Here is a 27,765-nt window from a genome sequence, read left to right on the forward strand (position 1 = left end):
CACACATGGCAGCAGAATAGTGATTAACGCGACTTTTTGTCATTCTCCTCAGCCTCTGCACGTTCACCAGCATCTTCCTTCATGGCAACGATGATGTAGCCAATCAAGACGACGTTGGCGAGAATTGCGGCAGTTGCACCAGCAAAAGTAGAATTGCCTGGCAAGTTAGCGAGAGGAGTGAGATGGGCTTGGTGATCAATGCATAGTTACCAGAGAAGAGGTTGTCGACAGTCAAAAAGTAGGACGAAATGGGGAGAACAATCATGGCAAATGAGAAGAGCAACAGCTTGACAATGACATGTCTGATAGGAGAGGGAATGTTAGTGAGATGTTCTGTGTAATTGATACGATGTTCAGCATACTGTGGCACGGCAGGGGCGATGATGGATGGCTGTTGTTGGACTTCGTCCTGATCAAGATGCGTCTTCTCCTGAGAGACGATTCTTCTGTTTGTAGCCATGATGATTTACGTGGTTTGCTACCTTTGAGTGTAGTGAGTGGTGATGGCCGAATTGTCCGTGGTGAAGAATGGGAACAGCAGGCGCGTGCGCGTCACGACTCCGCATTCAATTCAGCGAGAGAGTGAAGCAATTGTCAATTGTAGCGTCTCACTTGCCACTTTTCCTAGCTATTGTGCTTTGATGTTTGACTAAGCCGCTTTCGACCATCACTATCTCATACGAGGTCCCTTCTGGTGGAGAGTGTCTGGACGCTGGCGATTGGTCTTGTGGCATCGTCGACACGGCAGTAAACGGAAACTTTTTTCACCCTCTCGGAGCATCATCCTCCCCACAAGGCAGGCACCATGGATAGCGACCCGATCGCGAGCAGCCCCGTCAAGAGGCAGAAGACTGCTGGCGGCTTCCGCCCTGCTGGCCGTCGCCCGCAGAGCCAGTCCCAGACGAGCGCTTCGGCATCCATCCCGACGCAGATGCTCCCTCGACCTGCGCCGCAGGCCAGTCTGACCTTTGCTAACCTCATGGCCGATTTGACCGCCGACTCACAACCCTCGCAACCCTTCCTCACCCAGCCGACCCAACCCCTCCCCAACGCTCACAAACGCTCACACTCGTCTACTCCCACCGTCCAAGTCGCTCGCAGCTCGCCCGCCCCTGTACCCGAGTCTCCTCTGCCACAATCCAGACCTCGCCCGGAAACTGCCTTTGGCTCTCGCTTTGCTCCTCCTGGCACCACTTTCAGACGTCCTCCAGGCATTCAGCAACCTTCCCGACCCGTCCCGGTCATTAACATTGACGACGATGACGACTTTGTGGATCCCCCGGTTGATCGCAGCTCCGATTCAGAAGGCCCCGCTACACAATCCGCCATAGTCCCTACTGCTTTCACAAAAGGTGGAAGAAACCTGGATTCCTCTCCCAACCGCATCAATGATAGCCCCAAGTCGTCGGCAGAAAAGTTCAAGTCTTTCACTTCAGCCTTTGCCTATAACGGCGGTGGTATGGAGAGTTCATATGGCGGTGTTTCAAGGAACAAGCCCCAGCAACGTCAGCCTGGCCCTTCGCGTGCTCAGCCTGTACAAGACATGTCTATCAATGATATCTTCGATGTGGGTTATCAGAAAAAGGTGGAGCGCATGATGACCGTCTTACCCGGAAGATCCATCTACGTCCTCAACAAGGCCTTGGAGGACAAGAAGGGCAACTTTGATGATGCCGTTGACTTCATCATCCGCGCCGAGGAGAACAACGATGCCATGGATGTTGTCGACCTTACTAGCTCGGACATTGAGAGCAACGCTGCAAAGCCCAGTGCACAGCCTAGACCCGCCGCCAAACAGCAAGTCAAAGCACCCATGCGAACCATTGCCGACAAGTACTCGTCCAAGCCCAAGCCGACTGCCACTAGCACCACCGCCTCTACCCCTGATGCGACAAAGCCCAGAAGACGCCTGATGCAAGGCCGCAGGAACCCCGTGTCGCCCGTTGGCTCTCCATCTCCTACCAAGCCTGTCGAAGCTGCACCGAAGAAGCGCCCTGTCATCGTCGACTCGGACGATTCTGACGCCGAGTCCGGCAGAGAGTCCTCAGAAGAAGACACGAGCGATTTCGATGGTCGCCTGCTCAAGTTTTTCAACACGTGTAGTGCTCAGGATCTGGCAGACATGTCCAACGAGAAGCTGGAGATTGCCGAACTCATCTTGTCACAGAAGCCTTTCCGTAGTCTGAACACCATCCGAAACATATCTGATGCCGCGCCTTTAAAGTCGGGCAAGAGGTCCGCAAAGAAAGCCATTGGCGACAAGGTCATGGATGTGTGCGAAGTCATGTTCAGAGGATACGAAGCCGTTGACGAGCTGGTTGAAAAATGTGATAGTCTCGGCAAACCCATCGCCGACACGATGAAACAATGGGGTATCGACTTCGCCGCTGCCACCAAGGACGGCGAACTGGCTCTCACCTCATTAGAGGATATATCACACGACTCTGGTATGGGCACTCCCGCCAGCTCCACTGGTGTGCTGGATGATGACGATGACGATGACGATATAGTCAAGTCAAAGTCGAGCAGACCGAGCAAGATCAAGAAGAACATCTTCCTCAAGCAGCCGTCCATCATGAGCACAGATCTGGTTATGAAGGACTATCAGCTGTTCGGTTTGAATTGGCTCAATCTGCTCTGGTCAAAAAAGCTGAGCTGTATCTTGGCTGACGACATGGGCTTGGGAAAGACATGTCAAGTCATCGCCTTCCTCGCTCACCTTAAGCAGACAGGGGTCAAAGGTGTGCATCTCGTCGTGGTCCCCGGATCAACATTAGAGAACTGGATCCGAGAGTTGAACAGATTCTGTCCTGCCCTCAATGTTGCTCCCTACTATGGCTCACAAGCGGAAAGAGAGGAGCAACGTTACGACTACGGCAGCCGCCTCGACGAAATCGATGTTATTGTTACAACATACGAAACTGCTGTCGGAAAGTACGACACAGAATTTCTGCGCAAGACTGTACGTCCTACTGTATGTGTTTTCGACGAAGGCCACGCCTTGAAGAACAGTCAGTCCAAGAGACATCAACAGCTCATGCGTATCCCTGCCGTGTTCCGCCTTCTCTTAACTGGTACACCTCTGCAGAACAACCTGCAAGAGCTCGCTTCTTTGCTTTCGTTCATCCTACCCAGTCTGTTCAACTCGCGAAGGGAGGATCTCGACAGCATTTTCAAGTTCAAGGCCACTACCAAGGATGCCGATCATGCAGCTTTGTTATCTGCTCAACGAATTGCACGTGCTCGTTCAATGATGACACCATTCATCCTTCGCAGAAAGAAGCAGCAGGTTCTAAAGCACCTGCCCGCAAAGCACCGCCGTGTTGAATACTGTGACATGATACCTGAGCAGCGCGTTGTGTACAATGAGATGGTCAAGCAAGCAATGGACGCCCGCGCACAGACCAAGAAGGGTGCAACTAAAAGTGCCAAGACTGCTCAAGAGATGACTGCCTTGCGATTCGCCGCCCTGCATCCTTTGTTGCTGAGACGCAAGTACAGTGACAAGGAGCTGGAGAAGTTGGCTAAAGCTCTCGGACGATCAGATGTGTATGGGGATAACAAACCGGAACTCATCTGGAGAATGCTTACCGAGCAGACCAAGGGCGGTGACTTTGGCATGCACCGTTTCTGTCTTGAACTTGACTTCTTAAACAAGTACGCTCTGCGTGACAGTGAATGGATGAATAGCGGAAAGGTCAACAAGTTGAAGGAGTTGCTGGAGGCGTACATCAAAAACGGCGATCGCGTCCTCATCTTTTCCCAATTCACGACAATGATGGATATTTTGGAAGCTGTTCTCGAGACACTATCGATCAAGTTCATGCGTCTCGATGGTAGTACTCGCATGGATACTCGTCAGGATATCATCGATCACTTCACAGCAGACACATCAATCCCTGTGTTCATGCTCAGTACTAAGGCCGGTGGTGCGGGTATCAACTTGGCTTGTGCCAACAAGGTCATCATCCTGGACTCTGGCTTCAACCCGCAAGATGACATTCAAGCCGAGAATCGCGCCCATCGTGTTGGTCAAACTCGCGATGTTGAAGTTGTCCGTCTCATCACCCGCGGTACCATCGAAGAACAGATTCACGCTCTCGGAGAATCAAAGCTTGCCCTCGACGATCGTGTTGCAGGTGCTGCCGAAGACACAGCTTCCGAAAAGAAGCTCGAGGCCGACGCGGCATTCGCCGTCGAAGACATGTTCTTCAAGCAGTTGGAAGAGGAAAAGGAGGGCAAGCACCCAAAGGTGGAAGACAAAGACGCCGTTGACACTATGGACACTACGACAGACGACACTGCTTCCGTGAAGACTAAGGATCTCAGCGACGAGTTCAGAAACGGACTCAAAGACGCCGGCCTCGATGTCAAGGAAGAGCAGGATATGAAGAAGGAAGCCGACGTCAAGGAAGAAGCCGATGTCAAGGACGATGTTGACGTGAAGATGGAATGACGGAATGATCAAAAGTGCATGCATGACTGCATTTAAACCAAAACATACGGTGTTGGTTTCGGGGTGTTTTCTTTCGTGTTTTCTCTTTTTGCTCTTGGACCCAAAAGACATATACTGTCTAGAAAGAGACAGATCATGATGGTTTGTAGACCTCTTCTTTTTTTTTGGCGCTTGTTCAGCGCATGGCATGCAAATTGCCCGGACGAGGAGCATAATGGGCGAATAGAACGCTAGACAAAATCCTCTTTCACAAGATTCACCATGAAGAGGTGGTAAAACCTCCAGTATCCAGAAATGAAGCGGTTTTTTTAACTATCAATCTCCTCCACGTGTAACATCACACTCTACAAAGAGGACTGTGCAATGAATTGGAAGGAGTGGTGGAGCTAACTTCTTCCCACAGACAAGGCATGAGTACTCGACCGTCGAAAGAGGAAGGAACGATCAACTGACCAAAGAAGAAGGAACGACCAACCGTCGAAAAGGGAAGGAACGTCTTTCGTTTTGGTACTAGTAGCTAACTGATCTTGAGGCGCCACAAGAGAATCGACAGTATACTATGAACAAGTTGGAAGACGAGCATTTATGATCAGCCATCTCACTGAGTAGAATCCTCGCTTGTGCTCATCATTAAAAAGAACAAGCAAAGAAGCATGAGAAACTCTCTGGCCTCTTCCAATCCTCTGTAGCAACGCCACCACTCAGACATGAAGAGAACCAGGTTCGACGGGAAACAGAGCCTAATCAATCGTGATCAGGAAAGCTTGGAGAGCTCCGTATACACGACAGAGAGCAGCCCTGTCACCGTCCTTGACTACTTGTTTCATCAAGTTGACGAGCTCGACAACTTCTGGTAGTGCGAAGACTCTAATCGAGTATTCTTGGAAGATCTGAGTGGTGATGCGGCCGAACTCTTCGGCGAGGGGATCAGGAGAAAAGTGCTTGGTGAAAGAGAGATCCTCACTCGGTGCTGCCGATGTAGCTGGTGGTGTGAAAAATGAGACAGGCATCGCTGGGTGCTCTTGCAACTCGGCGTACTCATGTTTGATGGGCAAGGCCTCATCTTCGTCTTCATCAGTCAGATCGACAACCATGCAGCCTCGAGAAGGTAGCGGCGCTTGTGGTGTTGGATCTGGTTTTTGACCGAAGTCAGGTGTGGCTGGAGGAATCGGGAACTGAATTAGTAGTCTCTGCGACGTATCCCATTGGCTGGATCGCAGAGATACACGGGGAGAGATACGAGTCTGTCAAGGTAAGGACGCTTTAGCACACTTTCCTTGAAAGACCGAATGTTACTTGCTTACCTCAGCATTGTCTTCTGGTCCCACGGAATCAAATTGAGTCAATGTCGAATCGTCACTCGAGTCATTGCTGCTTGAATCATAACCAGTATTCTCGGAGCTGTTGGCGTGCACTGTAGTACACGTGTGACGGGATTGCAAGCCGATCGTCTCTGAGAGTGTTCCGTCGGTCTTCTGGAACCAGTAATATCCCGAGCTGATGTGATATACAAGGGCGACCATCTTCTGGTCCTTGAGATAAAAGTTGTAGGTGAGAAGGTATGCTTTGATGGCCTTACTTGGTGGGATCATCACTGGAATGACCTCGAGTGCGAGGACTTCGCAACTTCCATCAGCCTTACGACAAGCAGTACAGCAGACTCTACGGATGCTTTTTCCCGAATCATCAATCCCCAACTTGTCGGTGACTTTGTGGTGAGGAGTGATGAAGCGTGGGAAAGTACTATTCATCTTCCTGAGAACGTTCTGTCGGCAGCGGCTAATCATCTCGTGATAACTCGGGAAGACACCCAGATACTTCTTTTCTGGAAGATCTCGATAGCCTATCCAGATGTTCGCGCTCTCCGTGTGGAAGGGAACGCCTTGCAAGCCAAGTTTTGAATCGGAACCATGATTTCCTGGTTCAGATCGTGGTGCCAGACATTGGAAGTCTGTTCTAGCAGCGCGTTGTGGCATGTTTCGAGAAGTGCAGTGACAAAAGACGACAATTCGAATTGTTGATGTCATCAGTCAATGCAGAAAATAAAAGGTGTCGTGCTTTCAGGTTGCTGCTGACCTTAGTCTTGCAGCTAAGACTAGACCTGCAGGTGCCGGAGTGTGCGCATGGAGAGTTTACCTTTACTCGGGTTGTTTATTCGAGGTAAAATGACGAAATCATTGTCGCTTTTTCCGTGATGTGTAAGAAGGAAGGAGGGTTGTGAAACAAACAAGAACGCGGGTAGCTGCAGCTTTGGAAGAGGACCAGAGGAAAGCACAACAACACGTCCACGCGATTAGGCAAGCGCTATTCAGAGAAACGACAGTCCGCATCTTGAGCTTTGCGTTCCGTGCGAACTACTTGCGACAGACTTACTTGTAACTTCTGCACCGCAATCTTCAATTAATCTCACACCTCTGTAACAGTGCCATTTCTATCACCTCCAACCATGACCCATCCCTGATGTATGCGCCCACACGATAACTTCTTTTACGACGTGTCGACAACTAGGTAGATGCTAGCCATAGTGAGCGATCAGATACACCTTCATGTCCATCTTGATCTCCTTCACACGTTCCGTATTTCCAGCAAGAAGAGGTGCCTTGAGTAGAAGCGCCATCTCCTCCACCTGGTCGTCTTCCTGAGCGCTCGGATACTTGACATAGATGTCGCGGAGCAGACCTAGCATCTCCTTCTTCATGGCCATCTCCCCTACTGGAAGCTCTGAGCTGGACGTGTTCGTCGCCTGTTTCTTTCGAGCCTGGTTGTACGGTGATCCGACTGAACTAGCGATGACAAGCTTAGGCATGCTGCAGACATCCATTTTTTCAGTGGGCCGGCCGAACGAAGATGACTCAAGCGACATTGGCGTCAACAGGAGGTGAGCAAGTTTTGAGCCGCCAGGTGTTCTTGGATCGGAGTGCGGATCAGCTTTGACTACACTTGGAGGACAAGATCCATCCTCGTGACCGTCAAATTTGGAGTTGCCCTCTTCAGCCGACGACTGAGATTGTTCGAAAGACGTCAAATTTGCCGATTTGGTCTGCGTCTGGTTTTTGGACATGGTAGCTCGGCGATTGTTAAGCTGTTCTAGAAGTGTGCAGTACATGCTCTCGAGGACATGGCTAATTCGTCAGCATGGAGCTTTGTCAGACATAGAGAAGATCGACTTACTCATCGACACTACCAATACCTCCGACAGCCATTCCAACCATCTCTTTGATGCGAGCTAGAAACTCGTCGCGAGCACTCTCACCGCCAAATTCCAATAGAATGAGGCCACCAGTAATATCGTCTGGTGACTCGTGGATACTCCAGGTTGTGGTCTTACTTAGAATGACCTTGAAAGACTTCTGACAGCTAGACAGTACATACATCGCATGCTCCTCCGTCATCTCGAATGGGCGGTCAGTTGCAGGATCAATCAGCGATCCCTCGGCCGACACGATTGTAAATGCGGCAGTCTTGTGTAGCAGCTTCAGACCTTCTCCCGTGAGATGATATGCGAGCATACCGACTTCACTGACATGCAGCAGTGAGCGATGAGGCCTCTGACTCTTAGCATGACTTGACTGTTTGGTAGGCGTGGCGAAAAGACTTTTGACTCTAGCCTTGTTTGATACAGTCCTATGTGGCGAAGGGGACTTCTGTGAGAACTTTTCACGGTTGTTGTTCTTGGTCGGAAACTGAGACGAGTCCGTGAACGCAAGTTTCTTGCTTGGAGGCTCGAATGGATCTTCGTCCAGACCATCCACAAGCTGTGCTTCTTCTCTGCTTCTGGTGACAGCGCGTGTCTTTTGCACGAAGTGCAACGGTACATTGTCAACATTGTCAACATCGTCAGCCACATCTGTCTTGGAAAGTGTGGAAGCCTTCGTTGGTCGCTTCAAGGAGGCCAAACTTCCGATGTTACTGTTGCGAGCAGATCTGGGACTTTGAAACACGGAGATGCTTCCTTTGGCAAGACCGTACGACTCATGATGGGTTCCGTTCGCTCTCCAGAATCTGTAATCGCCATTCTCGTGACGATGCACAACTGCAAAGAACTTCTGCAGACCGGTGGATTTGGACATACGGACATAAAAGGGATAGATTACGACCTGAAATCCAGTTAGTATGACACATTTCCACAAGAACAATTTGGCAAAGTCTCATATTCTGTGTACGCTCAAACGACAGTGTCTTAAGACGAGACGGCTTCTCGTACTCTACAAACGGGCTCTGCGACGTTGGAGAACAGCTATCACCATAGCACATCAAACGCAAGTTCTGGATTCTGTTGTCCTTGGAAACGGTGTCAGGAAGTGAGAACCTCGAATCGCCAGTGAGTGAGCGTGCGAGTAATTCGTTGAAGCTGGGATGTGGCCATACGCGGCTACCGAGGTGGTCTAGATTGCCGATCCATGTCGAATGATCGAAGGGCATGGTGCGCAGGGGCCGCAGACGGTCTGATCCATGATTGTACGCCTGCTGAGTCGGCGCGAAGCAAAGTCCAGTGTGGCTGATCTGGATGCCATCGTCTTGGCTGGGGTTGGTCGTTGAGCTGCGTGAAGGCATCTCTACAATGTCATCATCGCTCGTGGCACGAGTATTGTTGCTGCGGGCGGTCATACTCTCTATGTACAAAGGAGTGTACATGGGATGGTGCTGATGAGGAAGAATAAGAACAATGCACCTGACTTGTGAAGTGAAGCTGTGGGTTGTTTCACAGAAGACGTGGATAGTGAAGTATCGGAAGTAAAGCAAGGCCAACAGTTCGACGGGAACAAGGGTGAAGTAGAGACGTGTTTGGGATGTTTCCAAGTGAATTGTTCTTCAGTGATCCTCTTTCGGATTACAAATATGTAAAATAGGATAGTGATGTATGGAACAGCAACGCTAAGGTAACATGACCCGACAAGACATCAGTTGTTTCCAACAGAACGATCGACCTCGTCCGTGGGCACCAATGGAGGTCTCTTGAGAAGAGAAAAGAATCTAGAAAAGCGCTTGGAAACAGAAAGCATCAGGTTACGTGACCGTTTCTAATGGCTGTGACCATGATCATGGTCGTGATCGTGATCATGATCATGATCGTGAGCATCCTCCTGCGATGGCTCAGCAGAGGCAGGTGCACAGCAGCTCTTGCCATTGCAGGCATCATCGCAGTCTAGCAGGCACGCATCTGCGGCAGCACGAAGACTATTCGCGTTGCTGGCTTGTCTGTCCAAAGTCTTACGAGAGGAGGCGCCATCTGTGCCAGCAAAGTGGGTTCCGTCGGCAAGGGGTGCAGAATGGTCGTGCTCAGGGTCCAAGCAGAACTCGGGCTGGATGGTGGAAGAATGGATACCATACTCGTGGAGACAGTCGCGAATGGCGCGAGCGAGTTCCATGTATCTCGCCGAGCCCTCACCCTTAAAGTCAAAATCGACCTGAACATGCAAACTTGCAACAAGCTTGGTGTCGCTCAACTGCCACACGTGAAGGTGATGGGCACTAACAATACCAGGTAGTTCCTCAATGTCTTCCTTGATGTCGTCAACGCTCAAGCCAGCAGGAACGGCTTGAAGCAAGATGCGAGATGCGGCAAGGCAAAGAGGGATGGCAGAGGCGAGGATGATGCAGGTGATGATGAGTGAGATGCCCGGGTCAGTGTAGAAGCGCCAGGAGTAGTCGGTAAGCCAGATGAATAGAGCAGAAGCAATGACACCAATGTTTCCTAGAGCATCGCCCATGACATGGAGGAAGACGCCGCGCATGTTGAGATCATCGTGAGAATGGCCATGACCGCCGCCAGCAGACGACTGCTTGGGTTGCCTGTGCTTGTGCTGCTTGTGATCGATTGGCTTCGACTGCTGGATGCTACCGTAGCCGTTGGATGTACCCTTAGTGATGAGCGGCTGCTGCGGTGTCTCGTCTGCGTTGTCGTCTTCGGCGGCTGACTCCTCTGTGTTTTCACCAGATTCGATGTCCTGAAGCCTGCTGGTTTCGATGATGGAACGGCGGAAGGACGAGGGGTTGACTGGCACGTCCTCGACCGAGTAAGCTCTGGAACGAGAACGGCTGCTGTGTTTGGACTTTTGACGGCGGTGGCTAGATTGTGGGACTTCGACGTCGTCGCTGGCTCCAGGCGCGCCCGCTGAGGCTTTCTTGGACTTGGGCCAGTTTGCAACTCTGCTCTGAGGCAGCACATCGGCGACATTTCCAGACTCATCGGCGACATCTGCATCCTCGTCCTGAGCGCGACCTTCTTCGGCATGGCTGATGGCATCGGTGGATCCATGGGAGTGGCCGTGGGAGTGACCGCCGTGGCTATGGCCACCGTGGCCGTGGTCGTGGAAGAGGAAGAGACCGACAATATTGGAGGCGAGACCGAGACATCCTACAATCAGCACAAACTTGGGGTTGCTGACTTCTTGCGGCTCGACGAAACGTTGAATGGCTTCGAGGAAGATGGAAAGGCAAAGGGCGACCAGGAAGACTCCGTTGACCAGAGCTCCTAGCGTTTCGGCGCGTTGCCACTGGTAGAGAGTAAGTCTTCGATACAAGAGTGTGTGAGAGGAGGAATACGCACGCCGTAGGTGTACATCTTGGAAGTCGTCTTTTGGTTGGCCACCTTGACGGCCCAGAGACCAACGAGAAGGGAGATGACATCGTTAAGCTGCACAACAGTGTAAGTCTTCTTGAGATTCGCAGTTCCAAGAGGGCGGTGCGACTGACCATGTGGAACGAGTCGGCCACAAGGGCGAGGGAGTGAACGGCATAGCCTATGTGCTCGTTAGTATGGTCGCGCGACCTGGTCTTGGTTGTCGGCCTCACCCGTGATGAGTTCGATTAGGAAGAAGACGGAATCAATTGCCAAGAGGATGCATATCCTCGTCGATTTAGAGAGAGCCATGTTGATGTCTGCTCCTGTAACCAAGAGAGAGGAAAGTGGGCGCGAACTTCTAGACGTGCGGGCGTCGCGCGTCTAAATGACGTTGGGGGAGCTTTTTTTCCTTTGCGACGTCGGTGCCTGCTTGAATCCTTCGTGTTTGTACCAGCGTTTGTAATCAACACTTTTGCTTTCACAGCCTTTGTATTGTACGACGTGCTCTTCTAGAAGGTGCTTGTCCTGTCCCTTCAGGCCCGGGGTTCTCTTTCCGTTGGCCCTTCGGCTTGCAACATCTGCACTATTGCCGCGGCCCTGAGTGTCAATCCTATGCTGTAGATGCCAAGACTCCATGATCATTAGGCCACCACTTCTTCGCCATGTTCGTTTATTACATGAACGGGTGGCCGTCAATTTCTGGCTATCTGGACCTTGAGGACACAAGTATGCCGGGAATCTACTTGTCTTAGATCATCACGAGGATGGCATATTACTCCAGAGTCTTTACAAAAACATTCCTTCAAAATCTTGACGACAGGGTAACCCTGGCCGGGTCAACCTGGTCTGCCATTGAGGATCACAGATCTTTCAGTATGGTAGTCAATGATATTCTGAAGGTTGTACAATGCTTGAATTTGTCATAGGTGGAAGTGCGTCTTCATTCACCATGCTGTTGGAGGAGTGAGTCTGTCATGCAAAAGGTCTACGTGTAAATACCGTGACCGGCTTCAGCCAGTTCGACACCTGTCTCTCTCAACTTGAACTTCTGAATCTGCATTCTGTTAGTGCTCATTTTGGACAATTCAGATCCGGGACTTGGTGACTTACTTTGCCAGACGCTGTCTTAGGCCATCCATCAGACCAGAATACGTATTTCGGCACCAGATGCGGGCTTAGCGTTTCCTTGATCCATTTCTTGATCTCTATGGCCATTTTCGTCTTCTCCTCTTCGCTTGCATTCGCATTCTTCGGCATGATGAAGGCTGCGACCACTTCACCATACTTCGGATCTGGCAACCCTACTACACTGACGTCTGTCACGAAAGGTAGGTTGAGGACCGCATTCTCAATCTCCAGCGGATGGATATTTTCCCCACCACGGATGATCAGATCCTTGATGCGGCCAGTGATCCGGACATAGCCATTTTCATCCATACTCGCTTCGTCGCCTGTGTGCATCCATAGTATGCCCTTGTCATCTGCCTGGATCGCCTCTTGTGTACGCGCTTCGTCGCCCCAGTAGCCTTTCATGACAAGATAGCCCGCCACAGCGAGCTCACCCCTCACATTTGGCGGCAAAATCTTGCCCTCTGGATCGACCACTTTCGCCTCGACATGTGGTAAGAGTTTTCCCACAGTCTCGAGTCTCGCCCACATGGGGTCATCAGTAGTAGTCATTGCACTGACTGGACTCGTCTCAGTCATGCCGTAGCATATCGTTAGTTGTGTCAATCCAAGTACATCATGGAGCTTGCGCATGAGAGCAGCTGGAATACTACTTCCAGCCGCGATGCCAGTACGTAGTTGTGAGAAGCCTTCGTACGGCACGACTCCAGAAGCCAGCAACTCTAGCTCACTAATGAACATGGTGGGTACGCCATAAAGTGCTGTAGCTGCATTCTCCTGGACTGCACGCAGGGTAGCCTCGGCGTTGAAAGACTCGGAAGGTAGGACGATCGCGCTTCCGTGTGTACTAGTGGCCATGTAGCCTAGGACGGCTCCGAAACAACTTTGGACAGCTAGTTAGCGACTGTGAGATATGAGGTAGTAAGAGGAGCCTTACTGGAATAGAGGTGGGGGACAACAGACAATGTCTTGATGTGTCAACAACATCCTGTCACCTATACTCTTTCCATTGTTGAGCACGGATCTATGCGTCAGGCACGCTGCCTTGCTACATTTGTTTGTCAGCGATGCCTTTACCGGCGCCAGCATCGAAGTCAACTCACGGCATGCTCGTAGTGCCAGAAGTAAACTGTATGTTGACTACTTCATCTGCATCCAAATTTTTGGGTACCAGTCTCTCGCCTTCTCCATCTCTAAGAACGTCTGTGTAGTTGCTTAGCGCCCCGAATGCTCCTGTCTCTATCCGACCGCTCGAATTTTCAACCACAATGACGCGTTTGAGGCTGGGTACTGCTTCGGACTCCATCTTGGACTTGCTCATGTCCGGAATCAGATGAGCGAGCAACGGCATGACGGATCTTGGTAGCTTGTATGGTAAATTGATCTCGGCGGAAATGATAAGATGTGATGCTGCTAGATGGGTGAGAGCCGAAGTAATCTGCAGGGCATTGAAAGCCGGATTCAAAGGCACCTGTAAATCAGTGGTTAACAAGGACACTGCCATTGTCCTACTGATTGACGTACAAGCGTTGCACCAAGTTTGAATAGCGCATATGTAGCCTGTCAGGATGTCAAAAAAGTCTCTCCGATGCGTTCGGTTGTTCTTACGACACAATACTCGACCCCATTTCCTAACATCACGGCCACTCGATCACCTTTCTGCACTCCCTGTCTTTCCAATCCTCTAGCAAGAGCATCGCTTTGTATATCCAATTTTTGGTATGTTAATCTGGTGCTCTGATGGCGCGAGATCACTCTGCAGACTCAAGCTTAGTTCTAGCATCCAAATATGACAACGGGCGTACGAGACTCACGCAGGCCTGTCACCATGCTCGCTGACGACATCTTTGAAGTATCCGGGTATTGTTTGTTCAATCAAAGGGGGCTATCAAAGCACAAATAGTCAGCACGTATCTTCGCCTTCGGATGCGTTTGTTCTTTTCTGCTTCTGATACGCCTTTCCTTGGTAGGCTTGGTATACGGACTATGGGAAGGTGACACTCACATCTACAGGTCCACGATCCCTCGCCTGGGTCAAGAGCCCACGTATACCTGATAGTACACGAGACTTTGCACAACACGTCTTCGCACAGTGCAAAATCGATGGTCTAGCGATCGCTTTAGATGATCGACAAGGCCGGAAGAGGTGCATTTTGTTCCTGTAGCGGGATTGATCCTGTTACAACCGAAAGATTCCAAGTATCCAAATAGCAGTAAATGGATGATATACCAGAGTTGCCAGTAGTCTAGGGGAGTCGTGCTGACAAGCGATGGCTCTGATAATCTGAATTGCTGCAACGAAGAGTAGCTCAGAAAGACGGTCTGATCTTATTGTCTGTGACTATTTCTCCGAGACCAGTGCTTTGCTTCCCTCAGGCCATGGGATTGTGTCTTCTCCAGGTCTCGTATATCCGGTCTAGATCAATTCGCTGCCGAGGAAGGTCTTGGTGCACAGCCGCGGTCCGAGCAAGAGTGCAAGCGCAGACAGACGCCAATATACTTACCGTAGAGCAGAGCAGAATGGGCAAAGGTGCAAGATACTCATCCACATCGCAAGAATCTAACGATTTCCATGCGCCGGATAGCAGTAGGGAATATAACCGATTGGAAGGAGGGGTAAATGTGTAAATATGCGGGGTTGATTAGGTAGTAGCGTGATGCGGAATTTGTCCGCTCTGCTCTGTTTACAAGGCTTGCTGTGTCCAAGCGTGTTTGAAGAATATTCGATACATTATAGAAAACTGGTCGCTAGGCCTCTAGCCAGCATCGCGTCTTCTGCTATCCGCCTCCCGCGATTGTACAGCATATAAAAAGGTAGGTAGTCGTGAGTACATGTCTTGGTTGCCCCTTCGCTCGAAAGCAAGAAAAATAAAGAAATCGGGCAACTGACCAAGGAGAGAAGGGAAGGCAAGGTCGTGAAAAGCGGGAAAAGGGAAGAGGCGAGTAAAGACGACAATGCACTTCTGACCTGTTCCGTTACAAATGTGTGGTCACTCAGAAGTCCTTGAAAGCACTCTCGTACTTCTCTTTCATTTCTTTCGTGTATTGGTCCTTGTGTAGAGGTTCCGGGTCGTACTCGTCGAAATTTCGCGTGTCCGAGGGACTTCTTAGATGTGGTACGATAGGGCCCTGCATCTTGCGGTGATACATGGCATCCCAGTCGATGTCCTTGAACCAAGGGTGTCCTTTGATGGCCGATGCGCCACCTTTAATGTTTCCCAAACGTTTCGTTACATCCACGGCACAGAGTTGTGAAATGAGGTCGCGAGCCTCTGCGGACATTGCAGATGGAAACCGGAGTTTACCTTCCACGATTCTAAACTTCCTGTTAGCTCTTGAATCAAGTCGTTGGTCGTTCTGGGTGAACACATACTGTTCGTAGATTTTCATAGGGTTTTGGTCCCAGAATGGCGGTTGGCCGACCAGGAATTCGTAAATGAGGATACCCAAAGCCCACCAGTCAACAGCTAAGCCATGTCCTAGTAAAGCATTAGAATGATGAATTGGTTCTCGAGTGGTGGTGACGTACCAGTGTTTCGGATGACCTCTGGCGCGAGATATTCTGGCGTTCCGCACAACGTGTATGTCTCTCCTATGCACAAGAAATGTTAGCAAATTCCGTACCTACAGCACAAAGTGGCTGGGATCTCCAAGGGTAAACGCCGTTACAGTGACGGTTTGATCCATCCCACGCCTCGGGAGAAGGGAAATGACGCACTGTTTTCGACTTTCTTCGCAAATCCAAAGTCCACCAGTTTGAGGTGACCGTCTGCGTCAATCAAAATGTTCTCAGGTTTGAGATCGCGGTATGCAACACCTTGGTGGTCGTGTAGGAACTCGAGGATAAGAACGATTTCGGCGGCGTAGAACTGTGACGTGGATTCGTTGAAACGGCGGGCGCGGCGCAAATAGCTAAAAACCTCACCACCAGGGCAATATTCCAACTGCATCGAAGAAAGTCAGTTTGTGTATAGCCAACATAAGCGAGGAAAGCATTCTACCAGCATGTATAGGGTGTCTTGATCTTGGAAGCTGGCCACCATTGTAGTGATGAACGGGTGTCCTGCCACAGAGGCCAAGACGTTGCGCTCGTTGCGAACGTGTTCGACTTGCTTCAAGCGAATGACTGAGGGCCTGTCAGTATACCACTCCTGGTCAGCAAGCTGGAAGCCGCTTTACGTACCATCGGTCTTGCGCAGTATCTTCAATGCAAAGACCTTCTCGGCATCTTCTTTCTTCGGAGTAACCAGGTTCGCGAGCCAGACTCTTGCAAATGTGCCTATGAGAAATCACGTAGTTAGCCAAACTATACCCATCAGTCTAGTTTGGGAACACATGCGCATACCGGTGCCGAGAGTCTTGACAAGATCGAAGTCTTCACGTCGTAAGACCTTTGAGCTGTGCCCGACAGGCTTCGAGTTGGGCTCTACCAGGATCTGATCGTACTCCAAGGGTTGCTTCTGTGCTTCCCAGGCAAGCAGCCTACTCTTTTCCTCGTCGCGAGCGCGATTGTTGGCCGAGATTTCCGAGCGGCTCTCTTTGCGGCCATCCTTGTCTCTGCTGCTGCCAATGTGCAGCTTGGGCATGATATGATGCATTGCTGCTGTCGCCATGGCTGGTGGGCGTGGGTTCTGGGTATATTCAGGTCGAGCGGACGGCGTCCAACTCTCCGCGGTCGCGGTAGTCGAGGGTCCGAGTTCGAGAGTATGGTGGGGCTAGGCTTGAGCAAGGCTGTATGTTGATTGATGCGGGAAGCGGTGAAGTGACGGGAGATGCACAAGCTGTCTAATTCACTTGGCCATTATCGTGTTGGATGGCCAAAGGATGACGGGTATAAGAGTGAGATTTGCGAGGGCGACGGCGACGGCGACAAGAAAAAGAGAAGTAGCTCGAGTCCGACTAGAGGAAACAAGACTCTCAACCAAGTCTTGTGCGCGGGGCACGGTGGTGAAGTCACTCTCGAATTCGATCTCCAGCCCACCAGTCCAAAGGATTCCACCGCGCCCAATATGTGACCAAATCTCGCCGATCGCTAGCTGTCGGCCCGCCTGTCGCCAAAGAGGCAGCACCAGCACCAGCAACCTGTGACGGCATACCCGGCCAACCGCCAAACGCGCGCTCGTGGCTGCACACGAGAACAATGGTCCCAGCAGTCTTTACAGAAACCACCGATCTCTGCCTGGTCTCTGCTTAGGCCGAAGCGCCTGCCCTTTCTGGACATGTCAGCGGCCTCGAGATTCCCCAAAATCTGTCATGTGCTTTTGCTTCATCTTTGACTCGACCACCAAGAAGCCCATCCTTTTTGCGTCCAACCGTCTGTCGCCGGACGCCAAACCCAACCACCACGCGGCGTACATGTGCAGCGGTACCTTTAAGCTACACTGGAACTCTGTTGACGAAAAAGCTTTGTCTGCAACGCGGCGTCTTGCAAAATCGAGATCTCCGCGTGCTATTCAGATAGGGTACAGAGCAGCCACCAGCTGATAGGGCGAGTCAGTCCAATGAGGCTGAATTGGAGTTAGCGAGCAATGCCGCAGAAAGCCATTTATCGAACTATCTTTGCTCCCCATGTGCCAAACACTGTCACTCATGCCCTTCCAATAATTCGAGCAGAGCATCAAGGAGCTGTAGTAAGTCACAGTGTTATTCTATATTCCCGATACAGGGAGTCAAGTCAGAGTCGTATCTCGGTGACATTGCTACAAGCTTAAAGAGCATTGTGCCTTGAGACAGCTACGAGCGTCACAGTATGATGCACACGGAGAGGTTCGCTCGCTTCCACTGCCCTTCATAGTACATATAGACTCGACAACCTGACTGAAACAAACAGTATTGAATTTGATGTCGCATCCACCATTTTGCATGCTGGAGCATTCCCCAGCGCTTCCCAAACCAAACTCAAAACATCTGCAAGTGGACCATCGTCGTAAGAAAGTGATGAATAAAGACTCAGGCGCCTGTGCCGGCACATTGAACAGAACAAAACAAAAAACGCCCTCCCAGACGCCATTGCCAATCCAGAAAACAGTAATTCAACATCAAAACATAAAAAGGGGACTGCGGCCTAGACCACTGGTATCATGCGCAGAAAAACAGAAAGGAGCAGAGGTTGTTCGGTGTGTCCCCAAACAAGAGCGCGGCGCGTGGAGTAGCATAAGCCCTACAGCAAGATGAGGTAGTTGCTGGGTGCAATACCAGTGTCGCCGTTCTCCTTTTTGGCCTGCCACCATCTTCCGCTCACGTCGCTAATTTCCAAGACTTCGTGTTTGATGAAACTGATTTCGTTGGCGTCGTCAGGGTTGGCTTCGTAGCTGTATATGGCCTTTGCGCGGTAAGGGTACTCTGCTGGAGCTACTGCGGTAGAGTTGGGTCGGTCTGTGGCTGCTGAGTGAGGAGCCAAGTTGTTTTGTCCGTAGCGAGCGCCGCTGTCACGGTTGCTATCCATCGCTCCCAATGCTCCTCCAGGGAAGCCGGTGACAGGCGACGAAGTCTCGAAGCCGCCAAGTTGGGCCGATGTATACATTTGCGGTTGTTGCGATACCGAGGTCTCGGGACGGTAGCTGTTGTGTTGAGGCTGGCGAGACATGCGCGACGGCACGCGACTGTCTCTGTGAAGGGCGAAGGAATCGATCACGTTGCGGCTAGAGGCGGTGGGCTGGGAGCCATAGTAAAAGATCCAGACGATCTGCGGCCGCTATGTCAGTGGAGCTCTTCGTGATCAGCGATGAGATATCGGAACGTACAGCAACCATTGAGAGGAGAATAAAGCCGGCTGCAGCTGCTTCGTGGGCACCATCTGAGGAGTAGACCAGGGAGTTAACCGAGGATGTTGTGAAGACGAGGCCAGCAGCTAGGAAGCCCACAATCTGCGAATGAATGAGCATGGGAAAGCAGAGGAAGGACATGTGGAGGTTCGCTTACAGCAACGTGGTAGGTGAAGACGGAGTCCGAGGCGACCGTAACCAGAACTCCTACAATGCAGAAAAACATGTAGACAAGCGCCCACCACGAGTAGTTGGGATATTGGCCATGGATCTTGGAGATGACCGAAGCTACAAAGGCGATGAGCCAGGCGATCTGCGTCTCGAGTCAGTAATCGATGCTGGTTGAAGGCGGAGTCCTGTTTCGACGTACGATCGCTATCGAGGAAGTAGCGAGGGCGAATGGATCGCCAATGATCTGACCGCAGCTGAATCTAGGCTTGCGAGCGCCGTACATGCGACTAGCCTCCATTTTTTGCAGAGATGGTGAACCGGAGCTGTATGGCATGAATATGGTGCGAGGATGAAGGCGTTTTGTTTCAGAACCAGAAAGGAAGGCGTCGGCAGCGAGGGCGATGGCGATGTCGATAGAAATGACAGTAGTGCACGATTACTCCGTGACGACGTGTCAGGCTGTAGCAGGCGTGAGGTAATGCACAAAAGAGGGTGTGGTTCAGGCTCAGGTCGTGGGAGCGCACAAGACGTTTGTTGGCGAAAGGTCGAGGCGCGTATATGGTGGGCGGGGAAAGGAGAACCGGTAGGACAGCAAGAAAAGGGTTCAAAGTTAGAATATCAGAGCAGACGATAAACGAGGGGCGGTCCGGCTCTGGATTTTTGGACGGGGTTGTCGTAGAAAGGACGACCAAAGTCGATGCGACAAGAACAAAGACTCAATCCAGATGGGAAGACTGCCGACTTAACAGTTTCAGGAGTCGACGCAACCCTGTTGATGAAACACGTCGCCGCCAAGATGCATATCAAGCCATCTACCTAATGTTCGTATCAAAAGGGAACGGTGGCAGGTGCGGCCCTGCACCACTGCGTGAGCAGTTGCGCTTCAACCAAGTATGCCTACCGACACTATTGATATACCAATCTCAAAAACATTCGACATGTCGACGCTATCGATCATCGATACGTGCCATGAACGCTCACTCTTAAATATAGACCCTGCTCCGCCAAACGGACCCACTCTCCGAGACAAATTCTCCGCAGTCGCCGCACAAGTACTGGCAAACGACTCATGGCCCAGGGCTCATAGCAGTCCATTGTTGCCCTAGACACAGGAAGCGTACTTCTTCAACAATGGATCGAGAACTCCAGAGAAAGAAACGCCCGCGGCTTGTCCTCTTCAGTCGGATTCTACAGCAAAGGCTCTGCCTGCATGCCGGCCTCCGAGTCTCGGTCGCCCCTGCATGTCTAATTCTCCTTAGCTTTCCCCATCGCATGCTACGTATCCTACCAACGGAAATAGACCACAACACACCGGAGCACATCATCACATGTCAAGATGAGATGTAGTTCATATGTGACCCACCCAGCTCACATTCAGCTTGGCAAAGAATTGAGATCCTTTGTCAAGCCCATTAACCCGAGTCGCTCCGATTGGATTGTCATTTGCTTGACGAACCACACCGCGTTGACAGCTCCGTGGAATAGGCGTGCAGTACATGTCAAGCAAGGTATTGAAGTTCTCCTACAGATTGATATCTGCAATGCTCTCGCAGAAGTAACCTGAGTCTGCAAACACGAAGATAAAACAGACCTGGCGGCTCAGCAGGATCACCGTTTAGGTCACCGCAGTAAACCTTAATCATGCGGTACTCTGTCGGGAGACCACCTGAATAATGGGAGCTTCAATGTGTTCCTCAACATCGTTGATACATAAAGATCACTAAGGCTTACAAGATCTTGTATCAGACATCAGAGAAACCATGGTCGCATCTAAGAAAGGGGCCCTTAGCGTCACAGCCCAACAAAGCCGGTTCTACGCACAGAAACAAGAATCGGTTTCCACAGAGGTAGGGTAGACCATATTCAATAAAGTATCTTGGACAAGAGACTTACATTCAAAGTCAGATCGCGGTCAAAGACCTCAGCGTAACAATTGGTAATCATGAAATTCTAAGCCATGCCCAATTACAATTACACCCCGGTCGACATTACGTCTTAGTTGGCCGCAATGGTGTAGGCAAATCCACACTCTTGAGAGCCATGGCAGAAGGCCTCATTCCTGGCATCTCTGGCACCATACGTGTACTGCTTCTTGGTCAAGTGCAGGAAGATGGAGACGATGAATCTACTACACCCTCGTCTTCCAGCGAGACTGTTCTCGAGCATGTCCTGCGTAGCGATAGACTGCGAGAAAGAAGACTACACGAAGCCAGCAGATTGTCAACGGCAATGGACAATGTCGATGATCCTATGGCTATGCTGAGGGTGTATCGTGAATTGACGTGCGAGCGGTTACAGCGTGATGTCGCCGAAGCGAGGCACAAGGCCTCGAAAACAAGTGGTGTCAGAGGATTAGGAGCACGGAAAACGCTCACAGCATTGGAAGAAAAGCTGGCTGATGCTTTGTTGAGGTAAGAAGGTGTCGAATTGTAGTTGAGATATGCTGTTGACAGTAACAGGCTTGACCAACTGAAGCACTCATCCCAGTCTGAGCTGGAGGACAGTACGACAGTCAAAGAAGAGACCCAGAAGGCCATGGACATGTTGACAGATGTACAAGCATCTCTTTCATCGGTAGGTCCTGTCCCAATCTCATGCAACGGTTCAATACTGACTTGTTCTAGATGGACGCTGCGAGCGCCGAAGCAAAAGCACGCTCCATACTGCTCGGTATAGGTTTCTCAACCCAACGCATCGAAAATCCCGTATCACAACTCTCAGGAGGCTGGAAAACACGCTGCAGTTTAGCTTGCGCACTGTGCCAATCTACAGATATTCTCCTTCTAGACGAACCAACCAACTTTCTCGACCTACCATCCATCATCTGGCTGGAGAAGTACATCCAAACTCTCGACACTTCCGTCACCCTCATCACAGTAACCCACGATCGAGCCTTTGCAGATGGCGTTGCAGACGAGCTTTTGGTCCTCCGAAATCAGAGCATAGAGACTTTCAAGGGCAACGTCTCCGGCTACGAGACAGCAAGATTGAAATCATACAAATACCTCAGCAAGATGCAAGCCGCTCAAGACAAGCAAAAGAAACACATTCAAGCAACGATTGACCAGAACCTCAAGACGGCAAAGCGCTCCGGAGATGACAAGAAACTCAAGCAAATGTCTTCCCGACAGAAAAAGCTGAATGAGCGGATGGGTATGGAGGTCTCGGCCAAGGGCACGAGGTTCAAACTCAACAGAGATAGAGCGGGCTGGCACGACAGCCTAAGAGATGCAATCGAGGTACCAGACTTTGATCCTCCACCACGCATGTCATTCCCCATTCACCCTTCTGATCTACGTTTCCCTGGCGCTTTGATCTCGTTGGAAAATGTCTGCTTCGACTACAAAAGCGGCGCCAAGACACAGACACCTATCTTGCGCGATGTCAATCTCACAATTCACTTGGGAGACCGAGTTGGACTAGTTGGTCTCAATGGCTCAGGAAAGTCCACTTTGGTCTCTCTGATGACTGCCAAGTCGACGGACAACACGAGTAGTCATGTGCCGAATAAGGGCAGTGTTGCAAAGCACACCAGAGCAAGAATCGGGCTGTATTCTCAACAAGCCGTTGAGGAGCTCCAGGATCTCACATCTGACAGACCTGGCTTGACTGCTTTGACGCATCTCATGGAGTTCGCGAACCAAATTGTTTCTGAGCAAGAAGCCCGCGGCCTCCTTTCTTCTGTGGGTCTTGTGGGAAAGGTGACCTCAGAGGTACCCATAAGCCTTCTTTCAGGCGGGCAGAAGGTGCGATTGGCGCTGGCCAAAGTACTTTGGAACCCACCTCACCTGCTCATTCTGGATGAGGTTACTACGCACCTGGATCCAGATACGATACAAGCACTTGCCCTCAGGCTTCGAAACTACCAAGGCGCCATCTTGCTCATTACGCACGATCGCTTCTTCATGCGTTGCGTGATCGAAGGAGAGTCGCCAAGAAAGTCAAGCGGAGGAACTGAAGGCGAGTCTGATGAAGACACGGACAGTAGCGAAGATGGCTTACCGAACTGCGGAGTCGTGTATCGTCTATCCAAGACGAGATTGAGGAAGTTAGAAGGGGGCATGCAGCAGTACGAAGACATGATGGCGAAGCTGTCGTCTTGAGTAGACAGCTCTCGACTGAATCGTTCAAAGAGGATCATCGGCTTGTTTCTTGTCGGCCTCTGCTCTTCTGACGAGCTTTTCTTGGTGCATGAGTCGGGCCTCCCATTCAGTCCAGCAGTCGTCCATTGTGATGATTCCTAGATCATACCATCTTGCCAGTAGAGCAAGACTTTGGCGTCGCAGTTGGGCAATAGTATTTTGCTGGTCTTCTTGTCTGTTCGCGGCACGTTGTAGGCGGGGATATACATGGATCAGAGCAGCCGATGCTGAGGGATCGGGGACTGGCAAGTCTTGGAGCGAAGTCAGGCGGGCAGCGGTAGCCTGGTATGATGGGGCGTGGGAGAGAACGAGGGCGGTCAATGCATCCTGAGTCATGTCGGGAGCGTCATGTTGATGTTGTGATTCTAGAAGGGGGTCAGACGTGTTGGTTTCGTGTAGTAGAGCAGTCGAGGCTCACGCAGCGCGACAAGATGCTGGGCACTCTTTGAGTTGTTGAGGACAGAATTGAATGACGATTGCAAAGCTTGTAGTCTAGATGCAATGGATTGATTCGTGGAAGTGTCGGTGGGCGTTTTTGCGGAGTCGGGCGTGGGAGAGGTGCCGTGCAGGAGGAAATGCACGCGTTGCAATCGTTGCTCAAGGGAGTGTAGGGTCTGCGAAGCTGTATCCTGTGCGATGGACGACATGGTCGCGTGACGAGGATTCCTTTTGGGACGGTGACGGTGGTGATGTGTTTGTTGCATGGATGACGGGAGATGGCGAGCTTCCTGTGACAAGGTTTCCAGGCTCATCGGCAGCCGGGAGCCGGGAGCCGCTCGGCGTGGCTTGGCCGGCCGATAGCGATCGGAGACATGATTGTCTTGCCTCGCAATTCCTCTTATACCATGGTCTGTCGCTACTGCTAAAGTCCTTGTTGCCGGCTCAGCATTCACATCTTCCAGTCGGACAAGACGCAGCATGACCGGTTACGCCTCGATTCGCTCGGCGCACAGCGACGACTCATCCCGCCCAAACAGTACCGCCAGCATGTCGCGCCGTCCTCGTCGCAAAGAGACCGGTCTCCACGGCCACGCCAGCTGGCTCAGCAGTGTCATCAATCTGGTCAACACAATTGTCGGTGCCGGCGTGCTGGCCATGCCCTCTGCTCTGTCCAATATGGGCATCCTGCTCGGTATCCTTGTCATCCTCTGGTCTGGCCTTGCCTCGGGCTTCGGTCTCTACCTCCAAACAAGATGCGCCAGATATCTGGATCGTGGAAACGCCAGTTTCTTTGCTCTGAGTCAGATCACATATCCCAACGCTGCCGTCATCTTTGATGCTGCTATCGCTATCAAGTGTTTCGGTGTTGGAATCAGTTATCTCATCATTATTGGTGATCTCATGCCGGGCGTCGTTCGCGGCTTCACAGACACTCCTGCTGCCGACTATCTGCTGGACAGACATTTCTGGGTTACTGCTTTTATGTGAGCTCGTGCCTGCCCTATTGCTGTCCTCCCGTGGCTGCCTCCTAACACGCGACCAGGCTTGTTGTTATTCCTCTCTCCTTCCTCCGAAGACTCGACTCGCTCAAGTACACCAGTATCGTTGCACTCATCTCGATTGGCTACCTCGTTGTTTTGGTCGTTTACCACTTCGCAAAAGGCGATGACATGGGCCTCAAGGGCGAAATCAGCATTGTGCCAGACAAGGGTATCGTACCAGTCCTGGCCAGTTTCCCCGTCATCGTCTTTGCCTATACTTGTCATCAAAACGTAAGCAGTATCACCCGCTTTGACCACCCTTTCAAGTGCTCATTCTAGTAGATGTTCTCCATCCTCAACGAGATCGAGGACAATAGCTCCTTCAAGACGACCTCTGTCGTTCTAGCTAGTATCGGTAGTTCCGGTAGCATCTACCTGCTAGTTGCTATCACTGGTTATCTGACCTTTGGTGACAATGTCGCTGGCAACATTGTCGCGCAGTGTAAGCCTATCGTCCACTTTCCATGGTGTAACATGGTTCTGACCTGCTCTAGACATTCCTTCCGTAGCATCGACCATCGGCAAAGCAGCCATCGTTGTGCTTGTCATGTTCTCTTATCCTCTGCAAGTGCACCCTTGCCGTGCTTCGGTTGACGCAGTACTCAAATGGCGTCCGGCCTCGCGCAAGCAGCTGGACTATGCCTCGGTCAACGGTTCGCCATCTCGCTCAACCCTTCTCAACTCTGCGAGCAACTCGCAGAAAGGTCGCGGCGAGATGAGCGACAGACGTTTTGCAGTCATCACGACAGCGATCATTATTTTGAGCTATATTGTGGCCATGACAGTCTCATCTCTGTCGGTGGTGCTCGCATACGTTGGCAGCACGGGAAGCACGTCGATCAGTTTCATTCTTCCTGGTCTGTTCTACTACAAGATTTCGTCACCAGACTCGCCTCACCACCAACGACTGATGAAGGAGGACGATGATGAAGAGACAGACGCGGATGGTGAAGCAGTGTCGGGTGGATGGAATAGTGGAAGCATCTTGCGTAAAGCCAGTCTTGCGCTGGCCATCTATGGTTTGCTGGTGATGGTGGTTTGCCTCATCACCAACACATTCTTTGTCGTTGCCCACTGATTTAGACGTGGGTATTGATCAAAAGTAATATTCTTTCTTAAATTGAACACTGTTTTGGGACTGTCACATGCCTCGGTTCGTCAAGTTGTAGCGATGACGACAGAAAATCCGGGAAAGCATGTGGGGTGATGATATAGGTAGCGGCCTGCATGTTAAGACAGGCGACAAAGGTGCTGTCTTTTCTGCACGACTCCGCAGTATACCAAGTCCAAGTACCATTGCCCCGCAGAGTCGCGAGTGCGTCGAAGTCGACGTTAAAAGGTGCGTGTGAACTCGACCGCTCCCTGACATTCGAAGTGCCCTGCTGACTTTGACTGTAGAAACAACTCTCACCATGTCCGTCTACAACAGTCAGCTGGTAACACGCTTCATGAATGCCGTCGACCGCTTGAACTACTCTGCTGACTATGGCTTCGAGGACGCCTTTGAGCTCTACCACAAGATCCAGGAACATGATCAACGCCGAGGTCCGACTACCGATGGGATTGGTCTACCAGCATTGGGCCATGCTCTAGCAGGTTCTGCTGGCACCGCTTTGTCGCATCTTATCCTATACCCGCTCGATCTCGTCATCACTCGCCTCCAAGTCCAACAACAACTCAAGTCGCCTGGAGAAGCCACCTCGGCCGCGAAAGATGCAGATGATGCCGAATACACCAGCTTGCTCGATGCAGCACAGAAGATATACACACACGAAGGAGGACTACAAGCCTTCTGGAACGGTTGTGCGACCGACACGGCCAAGAGTGTCATTGACAGCTTCCTGTTCTTCCTCGCATACACTGCCTTTAGACAACGAGAGCAGAAGAAGTTGGGCACAAAGTCCCTGCCTATCTTCAATGAGCTGAGCATTGGCATCGCCGCTGGGGCTTTGTCCAAGTTCGTTACGACACCAATCGCCCAGATTGTGACCAGGAAACAGACTGCCGCTCTCATCGCCGCAAGAGACAAGACTTCCAGCCTGCCACCAGGCATGGCCTCCAAACTCAGCATCAAGGACATTTTCCTCCAGATCCGTGAAGAGCGTGGTCTCAAAGGCTTCTGGGCCGGCTACAGTGCCAGTCTGATTCTTACCCTCAATCCTGCCTTGACCTTCCTCCTTCAGAACCTACTCAAGAGAACATTACTCCCTCGCTCTCAACGCGAAAAGCCAGGACCCAAGGCATTGTTCCTCATCGCCGCAATGTCAAAAGCAACAGCATCAACAGTAACCTACCCGTTCAGTCTAGCGAAAAGCCGTGCTCAAGTCTCTCGTCCAATGGCAGAGGAAGTGCAGGGCAAACCACCATCCTACCTCGAGAAACCAGATCTATCTTCTGACTCGAAAATCACGGCCAAGTCCAAGAAAGTCTTACGTTTGGTCTTTTGGCAGCAGATACAACAACTCGCCATCATTCGCTCTTTGCGCAACATTTACCGTTCCGAAGGCGTTAGAGGCCTGTACAGTGGTCTTGATGCCGAAGTCGTCAAAGGTTTCTTGGGCCATGGTCTTAGCATGGTACTGAAAGAGCGCATCCACGTTCTCATCATCTCAGCTTACTACATGGTTCTCAAAGCCACCAAGAAATGGCCTCAGGATTTTGGATCTGTGGGTGAGCAGGCGAAGAATGAATTTGAAAGGGTCAAGGGAGCTGCGGTTGATATGGCGGAGAGCGCTGTCGAGGCTGGCAAGGAAGCTGGCCATCGCGTCCAGAATGTGGGAGAGACTGTTGTCGATGGCGTGAAGCATGCCGTTGAATCTGGCACTATCAGTGTCGGGGAAGGGGTTCAGAACGTCAGTGAGACTGTGGTTGGGGGAGTCAAGAACTCAATCAAGACGGATGAGTAGCGAGCACGACTCCTTCGTATTTCACGATGTCACGATCAGCGAAAGGGAAGAATGGTTCACAGTACTAGCGAGGCTTTTTTGGGGGGGGTTCGGATTGATCTTCTCTTCTTGTAATAACCAAATGCATTTGCGAATTGAAGCTCCTTCTGCTC

The 27,765-nt window shown here is 51.2% G+C and overlaps 13 protein-coding genes across 13 annotated transcripts; 4 read left to right on the forward strand and 9 right to left on the reverse strand.

The window, feature by feature from the left end:
- Positions 1-23: 23 nt before the first annotated feature.
- AUEXF2481DRAFT_6327 (uncharacterized protein) lies at positions 24-460 on the reverse strand (the record flags this gene model as incomplete). The annotated part of the gene is made up of 3 exons (XM_013486735.1): positions 24-157; positions 211-302; positions 363-460. 3 exons carry the CDS (start codon positions 458-460, stop codon positions 24-26), a joined length of 324 nt encoding a protein of 107 aa, XP_013342189.1.
- Positions 434-4,773, forward strand: AUEXF2481DRAFT_41472 (uncharacterized protein). The gene has a single exon (XM_013486861.1). The coding sequence runs from the start codon at positions 806-808 to the stop codon at positions 4,454-4,456; it is 3,651 nt and encodes a 1,216-aa protein (XP_013342315.1). The 5' UTR covers positions 434-805; the 3' UTR covers positions 4,457-4,773.
- A 60-nt stretch (positions 4,774-4,833) lies between these two features.
- Positions 4,834-6,726, reverse strand: AUEXF2481DRAFT_81053 (uncharacterized protein). The gene is made up of 2 exons (XM_013486927.1): positions 5,761-6,726; positions 4,834-5,700 (listed from the first exon to the last, which is right to left on the reverse strand). Exons 1-2 carry the CDS (start codon positions 6,481-6,483, stop codon positions 5,197-5,199), a joined length of 1,227 nt encoding a protein of 408 aa, XP_013342381.1. The 5' UTR covers positions 6,484-6,726; the 3' UTR covers positions 4,834-5,196.
- Positions 6,727-6,761: 35 nt separating this feature from the next.
- On the reverse strand, positions 6,762-9,001 carry AUEXF2481DRAFT_300233 (uncharacterized protein). The gene is made up of 2 exons (XM_013486946.1): positions 7,628-9,001; positions 6,762-7,578 (listed from the first exon to the last, which is right to left on the reverse strand). Exons 1-2 carry the CDS (start codon positions 8,524-8,526, stop codon positions 6,972-6,974), a joined length of 1,506 nt encoding a protein of 501 aa, XP_013342400.1. The 5' UTR covers positions 8,527-9,001; the 3' UTR covers positions 6,762-6,971.
- Positions 9,002-9,477: 476 nt separating this feature from the next.
- Positions 9,478-11,330, reverse strand: AUEXF2481DRAFT_67140 (uncharacterized protein; the record flags this gene model as incomplete). The annotated part of the gene is made up of 4 exons (XM_013486919.1): positions 9,478-10,953; positions 11,007-11,093; positions 11,153-11,199; positions 11,252-11,330. The coding sequence occupies 4 exons, from the start codon at positions 11,328-11,330 to the stop codon at positions 9,478-9,480; spliced, it is 1,689 nt and encodes a 562-aa protein (XP_013342373.1).
- A 551-nt stretch (positions 11,331-11,881) lies between these two features.
- AUEXF2481DRAFT_41475 (uncharacterized protein) lies at positions 11,882-14,721 on the reverse strand. Its single transcript, XM_013486862.1, has 8 exons — positions 14,155-14,721; positions 13,964-14,034; positions 13,758-13,905; positions 13,674-13,709; positions 13,253-13,620; positions 13,087-13,197; positions 12,132-13,032; positions 11,882-12,075 (listed from the first exon to the last, which is right to left on the reverse strand). Exons 1-8 carry the CDS (start codon positions 14,299-14,301, stop codon positions 12,007-12,009), a joined length of 1,851 nt encoding a protein of 616 aa, XP_013342316.1. The 5' UTR covers positions 14,302-14,721; the 3' UTR covers positions 11,882-12,006.
- A 422-nt stretch (positions 14,722-15,143) lies between these two features.
- Positions 15,144-16,735, reverse strand: AUEXF2481DRAFT_67144 (uncharacterized protein; the record flags this gene model as incomplete). Its single annotated transcript, XM_013486920.1, has 7 exons — positions 15,144-15,465; positions 15,523-15,628; positions 15,679-15,738; positions 15,868-16,093; positions 16,151-16,275; positions 16,333-16,428; positions 16,495-16,735. The coding sequence occupies 7 exons, from the start codon at positions 16,733-16,735 to the stop codon at positions 15,144-15,146; spliced, it is 1,176 nt and encodes a 391-aa protein (XP_013342374.1).
- Positions 16,736-17,971: 1,236 nt separating this feature from the next.
- Positions 17,972-19,530, reverse strand: AUEXF2481DRAFT_299957 (uncharacterized protein). The gene is made up of 4 exons (XM_013486947.1): positions 19,284-19,530; positions 19,071-19,226; positions 18,893-19,015; positions 17,972-18,834 (listed from the first exon to the last, which is right to left on the reverse strand). Exons 1-4 carry the CDS (start codon positions 19,416-19,418, stop codon positions 18,310-18,312), a joined length of 939 nt encoding a protein of 312 aa, XP_013342401.1. The 5' UTR covers positions 19,419-19,530; the 3' UTR covers positions 17,972-18,309.
- Positions 19,531-20,111: 581 nt separating this feature from the next.
- On the reverse strand, positions 20,112-20,617 carry AUEXF2481DRAFT_299955 (uncharacterized protein). Its single transcript, XM_013486948.1, has one exon. The coding sequence runs from the start codon at positions 20,407-20,409 to the stop codon at positions 20,152-20,154; it is 258 nt and encodes an 85-aa protein (XP_013342402.1). The 5' UTR covers positions 20,410-20,617; the 3' UTR covers positions 20,112-20,151.
- Positions 20,618-20,844: 227 nt separating this feature from the next.
- On the forward strand, positions 20,845-23,187 carry AUEXF2481DRAFT_30832 (uncharacterized protein; the record flags this gene model as incomplete). The annotated part of the gene is made up of 4 exons (XM_013486810.1): positions 20,845-20,931; positions 20,990-21,495; positions 21,544-21,658; positions 21,709-23,187. The coding sequence occupies 4 exons, from the start codon at positions 20,845-20,847 to the stop codon at positions 23,185-23,187; spliced, it is 2,187 nt and encodes a 728-aa protein (XP_013342264.1).
- Positions 23,188-23,211: 24 nt separating this feature from the next.
- AUEXF2481DRAFT_6336 (uncharacterized protein) lies at positions 23,212-23,873 on the reverse strand (the record flags this gene model as incomplete). Its single annotated transcript, XM_013486736.1, has 2 exons — positions 23,212-23,591; positions 23,645-23,873. 2 exons carry the CDS (start codon positions 23,871-23,873, stop codon positions 23,212-23,214), a joined length of 609 nt encoding a protein of 202 aa, XP_013342190.1.
- Positions 23,874-24,070: 197 nt separating this feature from the next.
- AUEXF2481DRAFT_41480 (uncharacterized protein) lies at positions 24,071-25,998 on the forward strand. The gene is made up of 4 exons (XM_013486863.1): positions 24,071-24,650; positions 24,710-24,938; positions 24,990-25,149; positions 25,202-25,998. The coding sequence occupies exons 1-4, from the start codon at positions 24,145-24,147 to the stop codon at positions 25,783-25,785; spliced, it is 1,479 nt and encodes a 492-aa protein (XP_013342317.1). The 5' UTR covers positions 24,071-24,144; the 3' UTR covers positions 25,786-25,998.
- On the forward strand, positions 25,521-27,754 carry AUEXF2481DRAFT_301766 (uncharacterized protein). The gene is made up of 2 exons (XM_013486949.1): positions 25,521-26,046; positions 26,106-27,754. The coding sequence occupies exons 1-2, from the start codon at positions 25,935-25,937 to the stop codon at positions 27,611-27,613; spliced, it is 1,620 nt and encodes a 539-aa protein (XP_013342403.1). The 5' UTR covers positions 25,521-25,934; the 3' UTR covers positions 27,614-27,754.
- The last annotated feature ends 11 nt before the right edge of the window (positions 27,755-27,765 follow it).

Source organism: Aureobasidium subglaciale (genome assembly GCF_000721755.1).
Source record: "Aureobasidium subglaciale EXF-2481 unplaced genomic scaffold scaffold_15, whole genome shotgun sequence".
NCBI classification, from domain to species: domain Eukaryota; kingdom Fungi; phylum Ascomycota; class Dothideomycetes; order Dothideales; family Saccotheciaceae; genus Aureobasidium; species Aureobasidium subglaciale.

Excerpts from the sequence above, each read along its gene's own strand:
- AUEXF2481DRAFT_41472 (XM_013486861.1), top strand. The coding sequence starts at position 806 with ATGGATAGCGACCCGATCGCGAGCAGCCCCGTCAAGAGGCAGAAGACT.
- AUEXF2481DRAFT_81053 (XM_013486927.1), bottom strand. The coding sequence starts at position 6,483 with ATGACATCAACAATTCGAATTGTCGTCTTTTGTCACTGCACTTCTCGA. Across the intron at positions 5,701-5,760 it reads GACCAGAAGACAATGCTGAG|ACTCGTATCTCTCCCCGTGT; the intron begins GTAAGCAAGTAA and ends TTACCTTGACAG.
- AUEXF2481DRAFT_300233 (XM_013486946.1), bottom strand. The coding sequence starts at position 8,526 with ATGTCCAAATCCACCGGTCTGCAGAAGTTCTTTGCAGTTGTGCATCGT. Across the intron at positions 7,579-7,627 it reads GGTATTGGTAGTGTCGATGA|CCATGTCCTCGAGAGCATGT; the intron begins GTAAGTCGATCT and ends CTGACGAATTAG.
- AUEXF2481DRAFT_41475 (XM_013486862.1), bottom strand. The coding sequence starts at position 14,301 with ATGCACCTCTTCCGGCCTTGTCGATCATCTAAAGCGATCGCTAGACCA. Across the intron at positions 13,710-13,757 it reads ATGGGGTCGAGTATTGTGTC|GCTACATATGCGCTATTCAA; the intron begins GTAAGAACAACC and ends ACATCCTGACAG. Across the intron at positions 13,198-13,252 it reads TCTGGCACTACGAGCATGCC|CAAGGCAGCGTGCCTGACGC; the intron begins GTGAGTTGACTT and ends AAACAAATGTAG.
- AUEXF2481DRAFT_299957 (XM_013486947.1), bottom strand. The coding sequence starts at position 19,418 with ATGCCATACAGCTCCGGTTCACCATCTCTGCAAAAAATGGAGGCTAGT. Across the intron at positions 19,227-19,283 it reads CTACTTCCTCGATAGCGATC|ATCGCCTGGCTCATCGCCTT; the intron begins GTACGTCGAAAC and ends CTCGAGACGCAG. Across the intron at positions 19,016-19,070 it reads TCTTCACCTACCACGTTGCT|ATTGTGGGCTTCCTAGCTGC; the intron begins GTAAGCGAACCT and ends ATTCATTCGCAG.
- AUEXF2481DRAFT_299955 (XM_013486948.1), bottom strand. The coding sequence starts at position 20,409 with ATGATGTGCTCCGGTGTGTTGTGGTCTATTTCCGTTGGTAGGATACGT.
- AUEXF2481DRAFT_41480 (XM_013486863.1), top strand. The coding sequence starts at position 24,145 with ATGACCGGTTACGCCTCGATTCGCTCGGCGCACAGCGACGACTCATCC. Across the intron at positions 24,939-24,989 it reads CCTATACTTGTCATCAAAAC|ATGTTCTCCATCCTCAACGA; the intron begins GTAAGCAGTATC and ends TCATTCTAGTAG. Across the intron at positions 25,150-25,201 it reads TGGCAACATTGTCGCGCAGT|ACATTCCTTCCGTAGCATCG; the intron begins GTAAGCCTATCG and ends GACCTGCTCTAG.
- AUEXF2481DRAFT_301766 (XM_013486949.1), top strand. The coding sequence starts at position 25,935 with ATGTTAAGACAGGCGACAAAGGTGCTGTCTTTTCTGCACGACTCCGCA. Across the intron at positions 26,047-26,105 it reads GTCGAAGTCGACGTTAAAAG|AAACAACTCTCACCATGTCC; the intron begins GTGCGTGTGAAC and ends CTTTGACTGTAG.